The following is a 22,672-nucleotide window of genomic DNA, read 5'->3' on the forward strand; positions in this document are numbered from 1 at the left end:
GGTGCTGATCATTGTTATTGTTTTTAATCATCTGATGCTAAATTGGTGAATAATAAACTGACAAATAGGAAGGGCCAAAATTTGGAGGTGCAACATTTCATAGTGATTCTGTCTGAATATTATTCTCTCTGTGCGTTTTACAGTAATGGAATTTCTTGTTTCTGAATAGCTGGTAGCCTTTACTATATGTATATATTGGTGCCTTTGATGCGGTGGCAGAAGTTGTGGGTTGATAGTCAGAACGCCCTCTAGTGCTATCTGGGAAATGGTAGCTGCTAATCACCAGCTTGTGGAAAATTAAATGGTGTCTACCTTGCACAGCAGCTTTAAAATCAAAGTTGTGAATGTTTAGCTGTATGACAGAATTGTCATTAAAACAAGATATGACAGAAGACATACTGAAATGGATAAATAGAAAACAAGCTCTTCTGGCTCATACAAAGAGTATTACAATTAAAATCAAAGTATATGTCAAAATGCGTAAAAACACAAATTGAATGCTACTGTATTTTACTTAGTGTGACACTTCATCTCACTTGTTACTTGATATTTTAGAGGGATTTTATTCAGTAATAAAGTGAACCAATCATGATTAAATTGTAAACTATAAATAATGGTGTAGAGTGCTAACGACATGCAAATGTAACTGGTATATGTTGAAATAACCAGCAAGCCTGCTGTTCCAGGATCATATAACAAAACTAAGATGACAGCCTTGATCCAGCCAGTTCAGTGATATTTATGTTATCAGAATTAGAAGATAGCTTTCCAGTGATGTAAATTATTAGTACATATACATTCTGTCTGGTTAGTGTATACATAATGTAACTGGTCATCTTAGTGGTATTGCTTACATTCTTTTTGCATTAACTCATCGCACTCGATTCTCATGGAATTAAAAACAGGAAATAGTTTGCAGCGTAACAGAAGCTCCCAGTGTATTTAACCGTGTGTAAGTGCTGTGTTTCAATAGATGTACTCTGTATTGTAAGTGTATGACAAAGCATTTATTACTGTGTTATTGCCATATTACAGAGCAAAGAGTGCTAAATAATCAATCAGTTAATGGTCTGTATGGCAGCTTGAACACAGCACATCCATTGTGCTTACACTGTTAGAAGGATGAGTTTATGACTGTAGTGTAGTTGCATGTTTAGCCAGAGCCTAATGTCCTAAACCGGAGCTGACACAAATATTTTTAAAATGCAGCTTCAGCAACAGTCTTAAAGTTCTCCAATATTTCAGAAAGAACAATCCAAGATTATCTAAAAGGTTCTCGGTGAAGTTATTTAGTTTTGTTGGAACAGAACTGGGAGGGGGAGCGTATCACAAAATACTTACTTTGGCTTCCTTTTGCAGATAGTTATTAATTATACCCCGGCATTTTTATCAGTTTCAAGCTGAGATGGAGCTATGGCTTGCTGGAAGTGTGCGAGTAGAGGAAATCTGGCTGCTTTAAGGTGCAGCTGTAAAATGCTTTGAGAACCTGTAGCTACATGTTTCCAAGTCATACAACTGTTGCCAGTGAAGGGCTCGCACATTAAACTTGTTTTCCACTTGCTTTTGTGGTATGAAGGAGCTGTTTCTTCAAAGAGGATTAAGAAATGCGTGCTAATTAATTGCATTGTAGTATCTGAAGATGTAAGGAGCAGCGCTAGTCCCTCAGTCTTTATCCGTTGTAATTAGATGTCGTTTTCTTTGCAGATGGCAAAAATACCGATTATGCCAATTTCTATCAGGGTCTGTGGGACTGCACCGGAGATGTACCTGATGAGCTGACATTTAAGCGTGGTGATGTTATCTACATTCTCAGCAAGGTACAGCATGCTACTGAGGCTAAGTGTTGTAAAAAGAGGAAAGCACAGAAGGGCACATTCCCACAGTTCTATGGGGGGAAATTGGCACTCCCTTTCAGATCCTTTGTTTGCAATCAGATATTCACTGCAATTAATTATTTGTCAAATGAACTATAATCATATTTAAAACATAGCCATGTAACAGGAATTAACTTAAAAGCATGTTTATTTACTGTTAAATCTTGGCTACCGTTTGTTAACTAATTTAACAGGAGACAGTGTGCTCTCTGCTTGTAAAAGTTAACCTTGTAGAATTTTAAAATTATCTTGTACGTTATGCTTATGTTATGCTTTTCCTTTCCTGTTTTATATCTGTGAATTTTGGGGCATCTTGCTAGAGTGTTTTTTTTTTTTTTTTAACAATGCTTTCATCTTTGTATGTATATTTCAATTGTTCTGACAGCTCAGATTCTGAATCTGTTTGCTCTGGCACATTTGGACAATTTTTAATTTACTACCTCCTTAGTTGCAAGGCAAATGATGAACACAATTCTTCTCATCTGAAGCAATGATAAGCAGTATAGGCACGAAATTTTATTTACAATCAATTTTCTTAATTTCTTATTTTTTCTCTTAAAAAGAAAATGAAAAAGCTCTCCTAAAGTCCATCAAAGTCTACTTCTAAAAATTCATTTAAGGAAATTTCTCTTTTCTCCACTTGAAAAAAAAGCTGAAGTTTCCTAGCTTTCATTAAAAACCTGAGTTTAAATACATATCTCAGATGTAATTGCCATTCAGTATAATTTATGCCAAAGACATTGTAATATGCAAGTAGCAGCATGTAAGCTAAAGCCATCTGTTTGTTCTAGTTTCAAACTCTTCAGTTTTGTCACAGTCGCTTTAAATCTTCCACGATACTTTTAACTGCTGTGTTTTAGGGATAATAAATGTACAGCTTCTGTTTAAATAAATTTAAGATTTATAGGCAGATAGTCTTGTATAAAAATATAGAAGATATATTACTAATGTAATGTGACGATGTATGCCTTTTGAGGTATTTCATTGTCACTTAAACTAATAACTGAATTACATTACTAAAGGCAGGATAACAGTCTTCAATTGGACAGGCTTTCATAGAGCACCAAAGAATGGTACTAATAAACAACAACACCCTGGCTGCTCCTCCCCTCTCTTCCCCCCCCCCCTTAAAAAAAAAAAAAAAAAAGGAAAAAAAAAGAAAAAACATTTTTGTCTTTCATGAATTGTACTTTTTATCTTACAGGGACTAATAAAATCTTAAACTTCAGCTTGTAGGTGGAATTTGCTACTTCTTTCTTCCCCCCAAATAGTGAGGAATTTAATTTAAAAAATGGAACAGAATAGAAAAACAGTAGTTTAAGCTGTCGTCTGTATATCAACTGTCTTGTGGCCATGCCTTGATTAATACGTAATCAGTCCTTGAAACAGGCCTGCTGCTGCTCCAGATATATAGAGCCCTTCTGTTTGGGAATGATTTCTGCTCCAAAATAGAGTCCAGAAATTTCAGCCGTGTTTCGCTTAAAGATTGTTACAGCTTTTTCAGAAAAATGAGTGTTGGCCACTACTGTCAGCTCAGAATTTAGGGGCCTTGGAGGAGAAAGTGCCAGAAAATTATCCATCTTAACCTTCCGCTTGGTTCAGTTTCAAGGACTGATCATTTACAAGCTCTTTGTCTGCTAAGTGAAAATATGACCGAAGGAAAAGTGAGCCTAACCATCCTGAAGTGGGTCAGGACTTTTCTTCGAAAAATATTTCTTAATTCCCTACGTTAATACAGGGTTTTGTGGCAGTCGGCAGGAATCCTTGGCAATTTTTTTATTTTTCCACACCATCTAGTGGTTGAAAATGAGAGATGCAGGCACTGACAGGAGGTGATGCGAATAAATCCAAAATGGTGTCATAAATTCAGCTTCAGCTTGAACCTAGCCATGGCTTTATTGCCTTTCTATCATCTGTCAGCCAGGTAGGAACATTATTCTTGGAGAAATCACATTTTGCTGATAAGGAGGTAAGTACAGGTATAGCAGTGTTATGGTAGGAAGGGTGAAGCTTTAACAAACTATTGAGCATTTTTGTACAACATGAGATAATTCCTTATTGTACAATGAAATATAAGAAATATGTTCTAATGATTGTGATAAAAGATATATATATATATTTATATATATTTTCCCCAGCACTATTTAGGCCAAAGCAGTGTACTTTTACTTGTTTTTCAAATAACTTTAGAGAAACCAAAGGAAAAGTGACTATTGTTTTCCAATACATGAGTCATTAGTACAACTGAAATAATTATGAACTGGTTTTGCAAATATGGGCATTGATATCATTTAAATAAAGCTAGATGAACAATTTGTTACATGCAAGTTGTAACTTAGATGAATGCCTTTAAAAAGAAACAGCAAGATTTTGGTTTGGCAGTGTTTAATTACTGAAGTAGCTAAACATTATGCAAATACAAATCCCTCATAATTTACTTTAAATTGAGCATCTAAAGTCAGTGTTAATGTAATGAGCATGATTTGCATGCTTATACATGTATAATACAAATACTGTACAAAAGTATTAGTTGTTCAGAAGATGCATTTAGTAACTATTTTAGCTATTATTTAAAACATTTGTGGATGTTTAGACTGTGCATGGCAGCAGTCCTATGGACTCTTGCCTACATATATATTTTGTCTTTTTTGTTTTTTTTTTTACTCTGAGAGTAAAAGTTGAGTCTTTAATTTGAGTAGAATTAGCAGAACTATAGCAATAGTATTTATTAGACTTATTTAGAAAATGAAAACAAAAAAAACTCCCAGCCTTTTCAAATGAATAGATCAGTTTATTTGTACATTCATCACTTTAATTTATTCTTGAATATTCAAGTGACTTTTATAACTTACACTATGAATCATGTGAGCTTTCAGAAATTTGTATGCCCCTCTTTCACTATGCAGTCGAAAACATTTTATGGCTCTGCTGATTGAGGGACTCATTAATAGGATTTCTTAGTTAACATTGACTATTAGAAATGCAATACTTGGGTGGCTTATTTTCTAAGATGATGATTGCTCTTAATTCCTGATCGTTTATGGGCCTCCCTTTGCTTTCAAGCCCACATGATAAATGGGAAAACAAACCATGATGTAACAATTCTTTTTATAAATCTTCCAGAGCTCTTATTCAGGAAATCAATTTCTAGTAACAAAGCCAAGTGTGAGTATTGGTAGCTGTATTTTGTTTTAAAGTTTGCTGTGCACAATTCACCTGAGTGCAGCAGTTGCAGTATTTGTTTTATATGCATACTTCATGTTCAGAAACTTGATAGTTTCATCGGCCAGATGCAAGTACTAATGGAAATTTATTTAGAAATTAGCAGGCACCTGCTCTGGCAGAATTACTGACATTTCTTAACTTTTAACCTTATTCATTTTCTCATACGTTTATATTTATATTTGCATTAAATTAATAGATAATACTTCAAAATTAGAAATTATTATCTCTAACTAGAATACTCTTTCCTTGTTATTATTATGTGCTAATGTGATGTAATTCTACTCACTCTGGTGTTCATGATTCATGAACATCTCACTTATGACTTAAATTTTCCTCCAGAATTTTCCATGAAAGCAGAGCATTAGCTTGGCACCTAGCTAACCTCTAAGTCAGTTGTTGCATGCTTCCAGTGGGAGATTTTTGTTCTTTCGACACCACAAATGTTTGTTGAAAGGTTCAAGTCATAAATACAAAACCTATATTTTATTCTCAGTGAAAAAAAAAGAAAACAATCTCCATAAGTCAGATTACTGCTTCTGAAGTAAAGTAAAACTTAACAGTGCAACCACTTAATTATGAGTATGAGCATTTTGTATGTTATGTGTACAATTGACATAAAGTATATTTATTCAGTATATTTAAAAAAAAAAAAGATGTTAAAGGCATGGTAAAATCCCGAGTGTTTTTGTGAGGCCATTATCTGGCTCGCCATACAGAGAGGCATATTTAATGATGACCTTGCTTTTCATGATTGTACTGCCTATGTCTACATTAGCAAATAAGGTGTACTATGGTATACATGGCTAAGAGTAGAGAGAAGACCCTTCAGTGGAAGATTAATTAAGACAGACTAACACAAAGTGACTCAAGTTCTGATGGTCTGCATACCAATAATAAGCATTTACCTACCTGATCAGAAGAAATGTTGGCATCTTGTCATGTGATAGAAGATAATGGCCTTTCAACCAGGGCCAGCTTTGGTTCTGAAGTCAGTCTGCTTATTCTGATTGAACACTTCCCAATGGATGTCTGTTTTGTCTCATGTCATTTCAGGAAATAAAACCTAATAACACTACCATATAGTAAATCTGAGGCTTGTATTCTTAAAGATGACTATTTTATTGCTGCCTTAAAACAACTCTACTACCTGTGAAGAAGTCTCATTCAGTTATCTAAAACGTTTATCATTTTCTGCTTTTTAGAGAAAATGCTGTTCTGTGACAAAAATGCTCCCTAGTTGATAGTGTATCATTCAGCAATTACACCAAGGGAAGTTCTGAAATTTTTTAGCTGGCTTCAATCTTCTGGATGAATTAAAGGTGTCTTAAAATATTATCTTGCCAAATTGCCCCCTAGGATATTCTTTAGAAAAAAAAAAAAAATCTCCCTGTTTCCCACACTTCTTTAGATCGATAGGAGAGGCTACCTAATTTAACCCCAAACAAGGCTATAAATACATTTCGCTTTTCAGTTTTATGGTTTGCAGATCTTCAGTCTGTAAGTTAATATTACTTACGATGCCATGGGAGAAGGTGGGAGAAAAATCTTGAATTCACACGCTTCAGCTGTGTGGGTTTTTTTTTTTTTTTAATTATAAATCCATCGTTTCCTTGAAGTCATTGAAGCGTAATTATGATTTTCAGAAACCCTTTAAAAAACAAAAATAGCAAAAGAAACAAAAAGCCTAGCAACATACTGTAGGTGTTGAACAATTGGGACTAACTGCACAAGAATGAGATGTTCTCAACTTTTACTGATGTTGGTAGAAGTGAATATGACGCAAAGCGTCTAAAGATCCTCGTTTATTCGTAGGATCTGTTTCTAAAGGTGAGGAGACACATGGAAATCCTCTTGCATATCAAAAATCTCTTTTGCATATCAAAATGTGCTTCTGTGTAGCAAACAAACCTTAGATTTACAAGTAATACTGAGAAACAGGTAGTATGTTTCTACTACTGCACTTTCTGCAAATATAAAAACTTCTAAGGTCAGTATCTCATGGAGTCTAGGTGCACACATAGTGCAGTGCAATGGGTGGAATGGGACAAGAAGCATCTGCTTGCAGTGTGTTCAGTTGGGAGCCCTTTAGGAGAAGCCTGTAAACCCCAATGAGATTTTTTTTCCTAACACTGCTGTACAGAGAGTGTTTTGCCAGCCGGTTAAGTCATAACCTGTTCCTTGCTGCCTTGTGAAATTACTCTGGTTAATAAATTTCTGCTGGGGGAAAAAAAAAAAACCACTCTTTTACCGACGGTGAAAACACAGAAGTGACTTAGAAAGCATTTGGTCATTTGTTAGGGTGGTTGTTCTGCATTATGTGACATAATATATTCCACTACAGTGCTGTCTGTGTTGCAGCGGTTGTGCTGGCCCCTTCCTCCCCTCCCCTGCCAATGCTGCCTGCTGTGGTAAATGTGCTCCAGTCACATGGCAGATCGTGGCCGCACACTTGTGCATTCTCCTCATTGCAGTGTGGCTGGATTTGGCCCTGCCCCCTTTCCTATCCCTCTGTTTGCCTTGGAGCAATTCATTTTGCAGTTATTGAATTTCTTTGGAGAATTATTTTCATCCAGCAAGCATCACAGCACCTCTGGATCTTGATAGCATTTCTACATAAGGAGAAAGAGGCTTTGTGTTAGTAATTACCTAACATTGTCAGGAGCTGACTGCAGGCCTCTTTCTAGTGATAACAGAATAACCACATAATGTAGCTTTATAGCACATGATTAATAGAAAATAATTACACATCCTACAAAGGGATGCAATATTTCTTATAAATTGACTACAATGGTTTCCTGTAGATTAAAGGACTCTTCATTATTTTATCAGTCCTTCTGAAGTACAGTCGCTTGCCTATGTTAGCAGTGATGTTAAGAGCCGAATGCAGTGAGGGATACCAGATGGTAGGCCCAGTGGTACCTGAGATCATAAGCTGATGCTTGCGAAAGGACTGTGCTTCCCAACTCCTCAGAACTAATATAAAACTTGTGACTGTCTTCAGATCTTTCTGCGTTTTAAGCAGTGTTTCCCACAGATGTGGGCTTCAGAATTATGTCGTACACATCACCAGCAGCAGTAGTAGACATACAGGCTTCACAACCGCAGTGTATTAACTGAATTACATCGTCTTGAAGGAGTTTATCATTGATGCTATTGATAGAATCAACACAGCAGTTTGGATTTTATATGGGACTTCAAGGAAGGAGTGGCAGACTGCCTTTGTGACTGACCAGTGAGCACTCCTTCATGATACTGAACACAGAGAGGAGTGGCTAGGAGCTTAGAGAAAAATGTCTGTACTTTAATCAGTTTAAAAAGGGACTACTGTACTATTGTTCTAAAACCCGAAATTAAAGTTTTATGTTCCTGGTAACCATGTATTTGTATTATCTTTTTGTTCAGACTTCCATAGTCTGCAGATGGTTTAATTGGGATTCATGTTGCTCTTGAGGCCCATGTGAAGAATAGTAATGATGGAGTAAAAGCTTCTGTGTTGGAATATTGTCTGTATAGTATAACGCTTGCAGTGAATCTTTAAATCAGTTTACTAGTCTGTTACATCAACATTCATTTCATCTTCTCACTTAGCTTCATGCCAGCGCAGTAAGTGGTGTATTAGTAAGTAACAAAACCCAGAAAGTTTTCAAAACAGCAATATGCTCTTAATTTTCATTTGAGGTGTCTGAATTGTTTTGTTTTAAAGCAATTATTTCTGAGTTCATGTTGTTGCTAAGTGGAACATTTTCAATGGATAATATAGTCCACAGGCTCTTTGTGTGCCATTTGTCATGCAATTTAATGACCACTTAACTAAGCCACTTCCCTCATTTCATGTATTGTTTGTTTTTTTGGCTGATGTCTAGCAAAACTTGCTTAATCTCTTTTGTCAGGCTCTTCATGACTTCCGTGTAACAGCTTAAAATCTTTTGTTGCTTTTTCTTGGAGAGATTTATTACTGAGATTCCAGCAGTATACGTGAGTACTGCTCCTTTCAGCAGTTTCCCACTGTAGTCTAGAAATACAGTTTGTATATTTAACCAGTGTACTGTAAGATAAAATACAAATTTTAAACAGGCTGATCTGGAACATTATAAACTTTGGTGTCAGGGTGCTACCCAGCGTTTTAAAGATTTGGAGTGCAGCATGCCCTGTGGGAAAGGTTGTGAGCAGTTCTTAACTAATGCTCAGAATAGTTTTCTCACTGCCCATCAGGTTCAGGTACCCCTTGACTTTCAGAGCATCCCTACAAGCCCATACTGCAGTGGAAGGTGGAGGTATTTTTGCAGCTAATTTGAGAGTTTACATCATAAATGAAGGTTTTCCTGCTATTTTTTGCATGGATTTTCTTGAAGCCACACTTACTGCTGTATTTTATGGGTAGCAGGATAGAACCCTTTAAATCACCAACTCCTGTTTGCACAGCGAAGAAAGAAAATGTTTAATTTAAGATTGGTGTTCAGCCTTCCACAGAAAGAAAATAAAGCGTGTGTGTGCCTGCCTGCCGCCTGCTTGCCTGCCTGCGTGCTTTGGGAGAGGGAAAAAAAAGAGCTTGGGCCAACATGAAAGTGAGCCATCAACAGGGCTTCATCGCAGTTACGCACAGGGAGAGCTGAGTACATGAAGCACCTCATAGGACCCTAGAGAACTCTCCACCAGGCCAGATATGCCAGCAGCAAATCATTATAGCTCAGGCTCTAATGAAACTCCATTAACCCTTAAGCTCCACTTGACTATTAATAACCAAAAAACTTATCTGCAGTCAAAATAATAGCTTATAGTGTCATCTCAGTAGGACCATTAATTCAAAAATCCTACAGTCTTCAGCTTTTCTCATCAGAAGAGCAGTATAGCAGGGAGCAGATGTTGCTTATCAGGGATATCTGTGTCTTTTGTATTTTCCGTGTTTGTTCCAAAGTAATTTCTATCTAACTAATCATTCAATTTTTGAATGGGATCTCTGTTTTAATAATGCTTCATTTGTAACTCAATATATGAGAGTATGCAATTTCAGCTGTTACAATTTATTGAACTGCTGTTAGGATTGATCTTAAAATATTTACCTCATAGGAAAAAAATTAAATTTGGATCCCACAATACTCTTACTTGGTATTGCTTTTGGAAGATATTATTTCTTTAAACTATTATAATTCATTTTGTTTCTTATTTATCTCACTAGGCCTAAACAAATTTCAAACTAAAGTACATTAGTCATCTGTCAGACATATGAGATCTTCTGTAGAATTTTCTACAAGCCTAAAGCAATAGTAGATGTTGTCCATAGAAAGAGATTATATCTTGGACCGATAGCATTCCCTTCGCATTTGAACAAAGCGTTATTTAAAAGAAGTTGATTTTAAGTTTCTCAGAGTTTAGCCTTGTGATACTGAAAGAATCTCAGCTGATCCTTTATGTCAGTGTTGTGCTGTGAGATACTGGTTACAAAGACGAGGTTTTTATGTTTGCGACGAATACGAGATGGAGAGGACAGCTGTTTTTAGTTATAGGGAAGCGTGGCCATAATTAAGAAATTTTCCTGAGTATGTCTAACCTTTTTAAAATTTAGCTTCTCTCTTTGCCTAACTCTGTATGTGAATGCCTCGAACAAAAAGATATAATGTTTTAATTTTCAGTTGAAATGATAATAAGTGTATGTAAAGAAAGCAACCATAAGGAGTTGCATACAAAACTCTATTGCGTTTATATCAGACTAAAGGTTAATATTGCATATTGTTTTCAATTAGGAGTACAATAGATTTGGCTGGTGGGTAGGAGAAATGAAGGGAACCATTGGCTTGGTGCCTAAAGCCTACATAATGGAGATGTATGATATTTGAGAGGCCTGGGTAAGTACATTTTAATCCAATCTTCTGTAATGGCTTGTGTGTTCCCTTGTTCTCTGTTTCTTAAGTATTTCTTTCCTGGAACCTTTGTAGGAGTCCTGTTAACGTAAAGACTATGGCAAAATATATTGAAGTTCAATTTAAGCGTTTCTTTTGGGATTCCATATGAATTATTAAGCTACAATATACAATAGATGATGTATTTTATAACTGCATTTCTTTCCCAGATTTTGGGGGGTAAAACAAAATTGGTGGTTAGTTCTGGTTAGTTTTGTTAATTTACTGATATGTACGTATTTGTGCAGAAATCTATGGAAAGTGGAAGGTGTTCGGACTGAATTTTATTCCTGAGGTTTTGGGGTTAATGATGAACTTTCAACTTCTCTGTCCCTAATCAGGAGAAGTCTGCGCTTGAAATCAGGAGTGGTGTGCAGCTGCAGTTTACAGACCTGACCTCTGAAGAATGAAGATTCTACCATATACATTTTGTGGTTTCAGCAAATGTAGTCAGATCATAGCCTTGTATATATTAAACGTTAAAAACTGCAATTGATCACAATTCTGCAGAAATGTTCTTGGTCCCTTTTTATAGAATTGTACTGCTAGGAAATGAAATAGATGGTATTTAACATATGGGGCACAAGCAGTCACATAGCGCCTGTTGCTCTTAAGCATATTAGCAGCACTGTATTGCTATAGGCTTGTGTTCTAACCCACGCAGTTTGGCTCTGTATTCCCATTATTCAGATTTAGAAAAATGGAACTGAACTTTGAAAGCAGAAAACTATTGCTCAGTTCACGCATACGTTAATTACTGGAGTAGTTCACATTTTTTGCGGTTTCTATGAAAATCAAAGGAAATTTCTATGTAATATTGTAAGTCTTACAATTGTTCTGCTTCCAAATGTGTTTTTTTTTGTTCATTTACATTTTTCAGTTTTTTACATTTCAGTCGATGATTTATTCTTCTATATTTGCATTGTTAATATGAACCACTTAAGTTACAACAAAATGAAGGCTTGGTTCTTGTGCTGATGTATGTCAGTCTGTGTGGGGCATTCTGACTTGCTGAATTATGAATTATGTAAACATTTGGCAAAGATAATGCATTAGAACACTTTCTGGTAAGTCAACATGAGCTAAATTGTAGGTGAGAATGATTTTGTAGGTGGTGATGGTGAAATACTTTTAAAATCTGAACTTCTAAAGGGCTGCTTGCAATTTTTAATGTCGCATCCAGAACTTTGTAGCTAAGAGCATCAGCTGAAGCAAACAGAAAACCCCTCTAAAAATACTCTCACTTGTGGACAAGGAGTTGGCCACGTCAGAGTTAATGCTTGTTTGGGAGATTTGCATTGCTGTTAGCATGCAGGATCCTCTGTTCTGGATCCTCCCACCCACAATGTGTGAGGGCTGGGTGGGCGGCCTGAGTGCGCAGAGGCTGGGCAGGCCCTGCACTTCTCACATGTGTGCACTTTGGCAGCCCTGTGTGCGTGTGGTTCAGGGGTAATGCCGAGCTGAACTCGGGTAGGGCCTGCAGAGAGCTGGGTGTCGTGCGATGATTTAGCTAATTCGTGGTACTTTCTGGTACACTGGATCCTAATAGGAGTCAAACAGGGTGCGGAGTTTTGTTTTTTTGTTTTTTTTTATTTTTTAAAGCAATAGTCATTTGCAATGGGCTCTGTACATTATCAGTGAAATGTTAAAATGATAGATTATAGTCTTCAGCTCTTTTACTACTTTAATTTATCAAGCGGACTGTGCACTGAATGCAAAGCGCTACTCTCGTGGCTGCAAAAGCTCCACTTCTCTGGCCGACACGAAATCCGCGCCCCGAGTTGCCTTTTCTCCGCCGCGCCGCCCCCTGTCCCCCCGCCGCCCCCTTGTTGGGGTCAGCAGGGCAGGGCCGACCCCCGCCGCGCCGCGCACCCTGGCCGGAAGGTGGCAGCAAAGCGTCGCGGCGCGGCCCGGCCCTCCTGCGGGCCGCCCGGGAGAGGGCGCCCTTCCCCCAGCGATGGGCCCGGCCCTGCGGCGCAGAGCCTTTGTCTGCGGGGGTAGCGCCCCCTCCTCGGGCGCAGGGGGAGGCGAGCTGCCTCGCGGTCCGAAGAAGAAAGTCCCTCGGAGTGTCGCGGCTAAAGCTGCTGATGGACCGTTCGCTTTCAATCCATGCAAATACCGTCACCTTTTTTGGAGAAAAAACCCGCCACCGGTACTACTTTGCACAAAACTCAGGGTTAAAAATGCCGATTGCCTTATTGTCGTTGTTGGCTCAGGTCTGCCTCTCTGCCCCTTCTGTTCAATGTGGCGGTAAGACCCGTTTTGTGCGGCGTTTCGCTCGCTTATTTGCTCTGCTCTGCATTTGTGCTGCGCTGCCATTAGATCTTACAGTAATGTTCTACTCTGCAAATTTTTAAGGTTCAAATAAAGTTTAATTGTTTGCAAACTGTTATGATGCTAATAATTCAACAGCCTGCTGTGTTACTAATGAAATTACTTTGTTATGATTAATTTGGAAAATAGTGTGTTGATTGTAGTAATTAAGCACAACAAGGTGAAGTAAATGATTCTAATGCCATCTGGCCTCCAGACTGAATGAAGAAATGAAATGGGGCTGTCATCTGAATTTATTCACAGAAGTAAGGGCAATACGAGTGCTTCTTATAGCACAGGCCCCAGATACCATCGTGCCATCCTGGTGGATTTTCATGTACCTCGGTGCTAAGAATGACCAGCCCAAATATTCTGTAGACACACAGAACCATAGCATGGTTTGGGTTGGAAAGGACCTTAAAGATCATCCAGTTCCAATCTTGTGCCATGGGTAGGGCTGTCACCCTCCAGCTCAGGCTATGCAGCACCCCATCCAGCCTGGCCTTCCAACACATCCAGGGTTGGGATGCCCGCAGCTTCTCTGGGCAGCCCATGCCAGGGCCTCACCACCTTATGAGTAAAGAATTTCCTTCTAACACCTAACATTTCACCAGCACCTGGTTATGGTGTAGCCCTTCGCACAGAGTGCCACTGGCTACATGCACCAACTCCGCTGTCAGCTCTGCCGATGAGATCTGGAGAAGTATGTGCACCGGCTCACCTTTTGCTCCTCTCCTAATGGTAAGAACTTTCACTGACTGGATTAAGCAGAACATGAATGCTAATTAATATTGCGGTCTATGTATAAAGCCCAAAGCATAAACTTTGTTCTTTTTGGCTCTGCAGTCACTGTGTGATGCAACATTAGGAGTGTAGAGAATAACCCTTTAGAACCTGATCCAAAAGCTGCTGCAACTGAGAAGCTATTCAATCCAGTTGCCTCTGGATCAGGCTCCCAGAATAGTAACCCAAAACCAGGCACTAGAGTTTCAAAATGCCTTCTGCTGAATGCTCATTCTGAAAGAGGTGCGATCGTTTCCATAACCTGAACTAAACAAAAGAGGTGCGTTGAATTCTCTGTAGTCAAAAGGTGGAAATGTAGTTTTTTTTATCTCGGGTAAAGAAAGATGAAGTTGCGGATGTCAGTGAGACTCCTGGTTTGATGAAGCTCACTGGGGTCTGTAGGAAAGCTGTAAAATATTAAAGCCTGGGATGAAAATATCCAGGTAGATGACAAAGGCTCAGCTGCATGAGCCACTTGATGTTTCTCTCATCTCTTTCTCTCAAATTGATGAAAAATTTATTACTATGGAAACTGTGGGAATAAGTGTATGCACGGCAACCCTATAAACAACTTTTCCATTTTACACAGCACAACGTGCTCATAAACGGTACGACCTTTGCTAACCAAGGTTTTTTTGAAGCTGACAGCTCTCAAACAAATGTCTGCTTAAGTCCATTTTTATTTGGAAAAACACCAATATTGAGCTCACCGAGTGTCCCTGTTTTAGAGCGCATTTCCCCTCTTGTGAGGGGCTAACAGCACCCAACTTCACGGATTTGAAACTGGGGATTCAAGCTGAGCATAAGGACACCACTTCGTACTTCTGGGGTTAAAATGTGACTTGGGCAGCCTGTCCTTGCTACAGGGAGAAGTAAAGGGAGGCCACAGTGGAGACAGGATGCACAGGTCAAAGGGATGATGCTGTTCTTAGCCACCGTGTGCCAAGGAACACTTATTTCTTTTTTTCCTGCTTTTTGTTGTAGAGCAGAACAGGCAGCGACGAGCTGCAAACCATTGTATTATATCCTTTAATGGATTTGCATGGGAAGGATTTTGTAATGAGATCTAGGCAATCCTGTTTGGAATTGTCAGTCCAAACCACCCCAGTTCGAATTCGCAGGGAGAGGGGTCCAAAGCAAAGCGGAGGAATAATCGCTGCACCTGAAAGGTATGCTAACGTGTTAAATTTAAAACCAGAGATATCAGCTTCTTTACACCCTTTTGGGAGGAGCAAGTCTTAATTAACAGGAAAAAAGCTAAAAATCCAATGTTTCCTTGTAGCAGTGTGTATGGGAGTAGAACGCAGTGGTGTGGGCAGTCTAAGAAGAGCTCCTGACAGGTTGAAGACGGCTTGAAATGCTACTAAAAACTCTCTCTGGTATTTATTTTTTTTTGCTATAGCAAACTGATGTGCTGGAGCTTTTATCCTTAAGCAGTCTCGGTGTCTCATGACGCATAGAAAGAACTTCCTTTCATCCGCCGTTGTAAAGCCAGCGCTGCTCCATAAAGGTTTTTGCTGGCTAATGAGCTTTTTACAGCAATCCTTTAAAGTTTATGCTGTGAGATGAAAAAAACTCCACGTTCAGTTACTGCGGGAGAATTTATGTGGGCAGAAGAGAACGGCCAGTTTGGCCACTGTAATTGCTTGCGTATTTGTTAATAGTGCCATGGGATTTTCGACGGCCATCAGTAATTGGGATTTTAGTTTTGTGCTACAAGACGGGCTGTGTGGCACCACCCAGCTGACCGCGTGCTGAACTGCTTGTGTTAAAAGCGAAAGTATTACACGGGATCATTATCAATCTTTCAAACGCCAGCAAGCATGGAAGTGTGTCATGGCAGTCTCCCACCCAAGAGCTGACATGGCCCAATGCTGCTTTTTAATAGTCAAATCTAATGGGGTCAGCATGCACAGAGCAGAGCACAGACAGTCTGACAGGCGTGGGCAACGTGGCTTGTTCAGTGGCAGTCTTCAGCCTCTGAGAGTTATTTCAGTTTGGAAAGGGAAAAGATGAAATCTGTATACAGCTGTGTGTTGTCAGGGATGCGAGGTACCTCCTTCCTCTGCTGCTCTGTTCCAAGAAGGCTGCCATACTTGTGCTTAAATTAAAAGCAGCCAGTGTGTGTGGGAAGCAATAGGCTTTATTGTATATTTACCTATAATCATGTTTTCAACTGGTTTCTCCATTCTGAAGAGTCCATATGCCTGCTTGCTCTTAATAGTCACACTACATTTTCTACTGAAATGTGGTATTTCTAGCTTTTTAAAAACTTGTATTGCTAGTGGTTTAAAGTCTCTGTTTTAGAAACTTCCGTCCTGGATTTCCCATTGTGATAGTGCTATTTGTGCAGTAATCAGGTGCCTGCTATCAAGCACTTCTTGTCTTTTAAGATACTGGTTTTTTGTTTGTCTCTACCAGTAAAATACTCCAGGCATATTTTTTGCAATGCATTTCTCCCTATTTTCAAGCTAATTTTAGACTTGTTTTTAAGGCCTAAGACTAAAAAGAAAGGAGAAGTAATCTATGCATCTAAATTTCTAATAGACAACAACTCCCCCAAAAGAACCCACAAAACATTAGGCAGTCCAAATTATTAAAGATCAGAGTTGCTTCTGAAAGGCTATAAACTAACCAGATTCCTATCCATCCATTCTTTTGTGCTTCTGAGGCTGGCACGTTATGGATGATGTGGGTACCTACCTGCTTCAATGGGCTCAGACTGCCCATTCAGCTTCTTAATGCCTTCTGATAGCCACCCAGGGTCACCTGTAGTTCATTATCGACTCCTGGCTTGCGTATGACCAGAATTGCCTTCCCTCTAATGCGTCTGGCGCTGCTTCGAAGGCAGCATTCAGAGCATCTGCTCTGTGAGCTTTGTGCATTTTTCATAAGGTGAGTGAAACTTCAAAGTGAAAAGGCATCATCCACCGTATCCTCTCCCCCTAAGCCATATTCAGGACTTCTTGCCGTTCTGTAAGTACTTTCTTCACTGCGCTCCTGCACCCATTTACTTATATAAAATTTGGAAGGGATGAATGTGTGCTTTAAGGTGTCTTCTTGAAACACATCATTTTTACACAGTAGGATTAAACTGATGTTTCAGGAGCATGGCAAGAAATTGCCTCCTTGAGAAAATGAGCTGGCATCTGCAGCAATAGTTGGCCTGCATGAGGCTTAGGCAAGCAGTAGAGAACGAAGACGTGGTTGGCCCTGTGCTGAAAATTGATCCTTACTGCCCTGTGTTCAATATCACCTTGGGCCCTTCAGCTGCAGCGCTGCTGCGAACGTCTCTAATGAGGTTGGTGAGCCAGCAATTTGTGCAGATGCTCGTCCATCAGGCGCGGATCGGGATTTTGAATGATAGCCTGGCAGCATATGACGTGGTGATGTGACACATTCTCATTTACGTGCCCTGTCTGTTGGATAAACTGGGGGCTCCGAGAAGCTCTTGGGGTGCATTTCACTCAGTGGTAATGAGCACATTTCAGTGGAATTCTATTTTGCGCACTCTGGATGATGTTCCGCATATTAAGGAGGTAGTTGTGAAAAATACCTTTCTTGGGTGCCATGACGTTTCAGACCTGGGGAGTCTGTGCTGTGATAGTTTGGTCTGAAACTGGCCAGGGTGGCTGATGGGGATCATTGAACAGAGTACTGACCAGCTTCTGTGAGCATATTTATTTCATTTGGTGGACAGTGTTTGGTTATTAATTAATTATATTTCAGACAATTATTTCAATAATTTTGTCTAAAAATAACAGTAGACATGATGTTTGCTAAACGTATTAACTGAAATTACAATAGCTATTCAGACTGCATTCATCATAATACTTATTAGCGTCTGCCCTTCCTATGTCTGTTGGCTCTTGAATGTTCTACTCATCCTGAGTGTTGTCATTTCTGCTGGTATTACAAAAAAAAAAGAGTGAAATGGGGGCAGTTGTCAATGCCACAAGCACCTTCTGTCTTTTACACGGTGTGCTTTTTGAAAATAGAGTCAGTTCTGCATGTACAGTCTGAAACAAGGGAATTTAGCCATGTGACTCTCCCTTAACCTCAGTGAAAGCTGTGTAGGTAAATCTTAATTTGAGGGCACGGTATTAACTCCCTATTGACAATAGTAAGCATTCAGCCACGTAATTCCCTTGACTTCATAGTGCTCCTAAAACTGCTTGCTGATGTGAAATGAAGGATTTAAAGGCAAGTTGTTAGTGTTGTGGGAAGTAGATTTTGTGATTTGAAGAGACCCAACCATGAGTTAGCCACCTGAGTCCGTGTAGGAGGCCAATTTATCTATGTAGTTACTTTGGGTGTTCTAAATCCCCTGGATAAGTACCAGGAGTACCGTGAACACAGTGAATGACTTTGGTGGTTCTGGTTTCCATCTGCCCAGAGAAGATCTCCATGGAGTAAGATACCTCTACTAACCAGATGGAAGCATTTTACACACTGCACAGTTCTGATTCCCCATTCATATACATTCATGGGCCGTAGGCTCTGGGCTGTGTTCTATCATGCCAGGATTAATAGGGGCTTACACTTCCAAAAACAACACAGGCACAACACAGCCCTATGTTAGTGTAGTGAAAAGTTGTGCTTGACCCTGTCCACCTCACTGTCCCCTCTCTTCTCCTACCGATTCTAGGGGCAGACGTCATCACCGTTTTCAGCAACCTCTATTACAGACAGCTGCCAACCGCAGATGAATGCTTTGGCTGTGCCTCCCTCCTTCCAGCCGAAGACTAAGTGCGTAATAATGAGGATTTATCTTGTTATATGGGTATATTGACACAGAATTATAACATCCGTATACGGGCCACTGACAGTTCCCACGTCTCCTGGTATATTCTGTTTTCTCTAGGCCAAATTTATTGCTCTCATAATTAAGTCCAGTTCTGAGGACTTAATGGAGTTGTGTGTTCTGAAGGTAGCAGGAAATACGGTTTTTCCAGCCGCCAGCCCTCATACCGGCTGTGCCGTTCTGCCCCAGGCGCAATTCCTCAGCCCCTCCACAGCTTCCCATTGACGGGTGGCTGACGTGGGGCAGGGATGGGGAAGGAGCTCCAAAGCGGTCACTGTTATCGTTGGCTACATCTCACGTTAGGAATGCCTGAGTGACCTTTTGTTCGCAGTCAGGCTCACAGCCGTGGCTTGCTAAATGGGATCGTGTTAATCATCAGATGACGCGGAGCAAGAACAGGCTTACATTGCTCGCAGGTGGGTGAGGATCAGGCACAAGGTGAGGCTGTGCAAGGGCAGGGCAGCGAAGCGTTGGGCTGGTTGCCTGGGGAGCTCTGCAATTTCCATTTCTGGAGGACTGTGAGAACTTGTGGGGAATGAACTCACCTGTGAGGAATGGCATAACCACGGGGCTTCCTGCTTGCTCAGTGACCTCTCCTGGGCTGCTTCAGCCCAGCCTCTTCGGTGCTGTGAGCCAGCTCCGAGCTGACACCGCATTGAAATGGCAGAGTAAATACACGTCTGGTCTCGGCTGTTCTTTGACTGACACATTGAAAATGCCACTGTTGTTGAGTTGACGTGTTCCTAATTCCCTCCAGCTCCACAGGATCGAAGCAGCAAGCACGTAAACCAGTTCCCTCCTGACAAATGTGGCAGTCCCCTGCCTCTGCAATTAGTTTGGCCCACAGGTCCATATCTGTTGAAAAGTTGAGTGTTTCTTTCAGATGTCACGTGCCTCCCTGTGCCCCACGGGCTCCGTGCCTGTACCCAGTATTAAAACACTTTTGAGTACGTGAAAGATGGTGTTTATTCTAATTGCCGTGGAGAACATTTCACTCATGCATTTTTAAGCAAAATAGCTGCAATTTTGAATTGCATCCATTCGTGCACCCCAGGTATTTAAATTTTATTTATCGCTTTGGTGTCTTGGTGTCTTATGAAGTAAAGAAAAAGGTAAAAATAGCCTCTGGTTTTGTCTGTTTCTTCCTTCATAGAACAGACAGGGATTTTTTCCAGGGTCCGCTCAAGGAAGTCATTGCATTTTCATCCTTACAAAAGGCTTTGGATCAGGTCCACCCGTATGGATAGTCCTTTTTTTCTCATCTCCTTTAATTGAATGTATGACATATTTAATTCTGGCAGTGTTCTTTATCTCTGTGAGAAGTCCTTTTAATTCGCTGTGTAAGAAAGTGTTCTGTGATGTGACTACCTGATTTTATTGAAACTCGCATGTCGGGGAAAAAAAAAAATCATTGCCTTCCCTGTCAAAACTGACAGTAATTACGAGTCCAAATATATAGCTGTGATTGACTTGTAAAACCAGATCTATAATATTTCAAGTTTGCACGTTGACTTGTGCAGCTTTCAGGAAATACAACCCAGCATTTTCCTTGCAAACTGACGTCTCTTTATCCATTTCTTTTATCGCCTTTGTTTTTATTTGTAAGGGCGGGGAGCAGATAGCATTTATATAGCACGTACTGGATGGCATTTAGCAAGTCTGCTTCTGGGGAAAAATAGCGTTCTTTCTGGCTAAGCACAGCTACAGCAAAATCAGGGATGTTTCAGCACATGGCTCCTTTTATGTGCTCCTCTTTGCACGTAATCTGTCAGCAATAAATACTGTGTATTGATTGCTTAATTGTAATGGAAACATACTTGGGCAGGGCAGCATTACAGCCTATTTACTGCCTTAATTTTTAAAGAGTTTTTAAATTTTAAAATGGATGTTTCCCTCATCGTGGTGCTGCGCCCTCCTGTGCAGAACTGCTATGGAAGGGACTTTCTCACCCAGTCTGTGCACTCAGAGCTCCTTCCGTTCCAGCTGCCTTCCTTTCCCCTACACTTATAAACCCAGAAGGATCTGCAATTGCTGTTCATCCTCCATTAGTATATGTGAAATTCACATCAGAACAGAACAATTGTTTTAGATTATTTAACAAATAAGTCCAAAGTAGGCTTTGGTAGAGAAATATTTTTTTTCCAGATTAATCGTTAAGAGTTTAACTTGTTTATTTGCCTAAAAAAACAGAAGTGTGCTAGGGCTGCCTGGTTAATAATGGACATTTCTGAGGAATGGTAGTGAAAAGTGATCCTCCTTTGGCTGAAGGAAAAAAAGGCACGTGTGCATCAAATGAGTGTGTAAACCAAATGCTGACCTAGAGATGTCCTAAAAGGGCACCAATAGCACTGCATGGAAAAATAATAGTAATAAAAAGAGAAGTCTTTATTTTAACTAACTATAACATAATCATTTAGCTGACGTACAAGAAAATGAGTGTTGAAATGATAAAAATGAACAGCTACAAGGAGGCACTTAGAAGTGGTATCCAAGTGCTGTATATTGTTTCGAATGTACAATACCAAATTATTTTGGAGCAGAAAAGATTAAATTTCCTTATAGGTCAAAATATTCTCCATTTTAACCTGTCATTTCAAGGCTGGTATTTAGATGGTATTGCTGTTGGTATTCCAGTCTTCCCTTCCTTCCTTCCTTCCTTCCTTCCTTCCTTCCTTCCTTCCTTCCTTCCTTCCTTCCTTCCTTCCTTCCTTCCTTCCTTCCTTCCTTCCTTCCTTCCTTCCTTCCTTCCTTCCTTCCTTCCTTCCTTCCTTCCTTCCTTCCTTCCTTCCTTCCTTCCTTCCCTTCCTTCCTTCCCTTCCTTCCCTTCCTTCCTTCCCTTCCTTCCCTTCCTTCCCTCCTTCCTTCCTTCCTTCCCTCCTTCCTTCCTTCCTTCCTTCCTTCCTTCCTTCCTTCCTTCCTTCCTTCCTTCCTTCCTTCCTTCCTTCCTTCCTTCCTTCCTTCCTTCCTTCCTTCCTTCCTTCCTTCCTTCCTTCCTTCCTTCCTTCCTTCCTTCCTTCCTTCCTTCCTTCCTCTTTCCTCTCTTTCTTTCTGTCTTTCTGTCTTTCTATCTTTCTGTCTTTTCCTTCTTTCCTTCTCCCTCTCACTTTCTTTCTATCTTTCTTTCTTTTTCCTTCTTTCCTTCTCCCTTTCTCTTTCTTTCTATCTTTCTTTTCTTACTTTAAATTCAAAGCAGTGGAGCTGAGCCCGGGAAGCAGTAATTTCTTTGAATCTTAATGCAGTCTGTCTTCTTAATGAGCCTCCTGCACTGCCCTGAAAACAGCCCTTTACAAATAAACATGCTGGAAGTGATTTAGCCACAATGTCCAGACTGTGTAAACATCTAATTATTACAATAAAATTGTCAATAAATATACATTACTGCTCCCTTTTCAAACGTTAACCAACTTTTTTCTTTGCTTGATAAAAAGGTATAAATTGTATGTTTGTGCTGTGCTGGGTTCTGTTTCCATTATGCACTCGCCGCTCTCCAGACAAAAGGACTAATGCCGGGGCTATTCCTGGATGGAGATAAGTCCTACAGTAGTTTATTAACGTAAAGTACAGTGTGGCCTTTCACAGTAAAATGGACTCGGAGTTGATGTTTAGTCACGGCATCTTTTATTTCCCCCTCCCCAAATAAAAGGGCTGTAAAACCTGTTATTTTACCTGCTGTAACTGCGGGGTAGGCGCGCGATTAAAACCCGCTTGTTAGAAGGAGGAACGGGCATAATGCTGCATTAGGGCTGTGAGAGCAAATAGGAAAATGGAGTAATTTT

General features: G+C 39.9%; 1 protein-coding gene across 1 annotated transcript in view; it reads left to right on the forward strand.

Annotated features, from left to right (window-relative positions):
* Positions 1-13,400, forward strand: part of SKAP2 (src kinase associated phosphoprotein 2) — a 111,451-nt gene extending 98,051 nt beyond the window's left edge. Inside the window, exons 11-13 of the mRNA XM_031590139.2 lie at positions 1,705-1,817; positions 10,841-10,942; positions 11,338-13,400. Coding sequence (XP_031445999.1) covers positions 1,705-1,817; positions 10,841-10,933 — 206 coding nt within the window. The 3' untranslated portion in view covers positions 10,934-10,942; positions 11,338-13,400. The remainder of the gene's footprint in view (positions 1-1,704; positions 1,818-10,840; positions 10,943-11,337) is intronic.
* The last annotated feature ends 9,272 nt before the right edge of the window (positions 13,401-22,672 follow it).

Source organism: Phasianus colchicus, chromosome 6, assembly GCF_987193195.1.
Source record: "Phasianus colchicus chromosome 6, bPhaCol1.hap1.1, whole genome shotgun sequence".
Taxonomy (NCBI): domain Eukaryota; kingdom Metazoa; phylum Chordata; class Aves; order Galliformes; family Phasianidae; genus Phasianus; species Phasianus colchicus.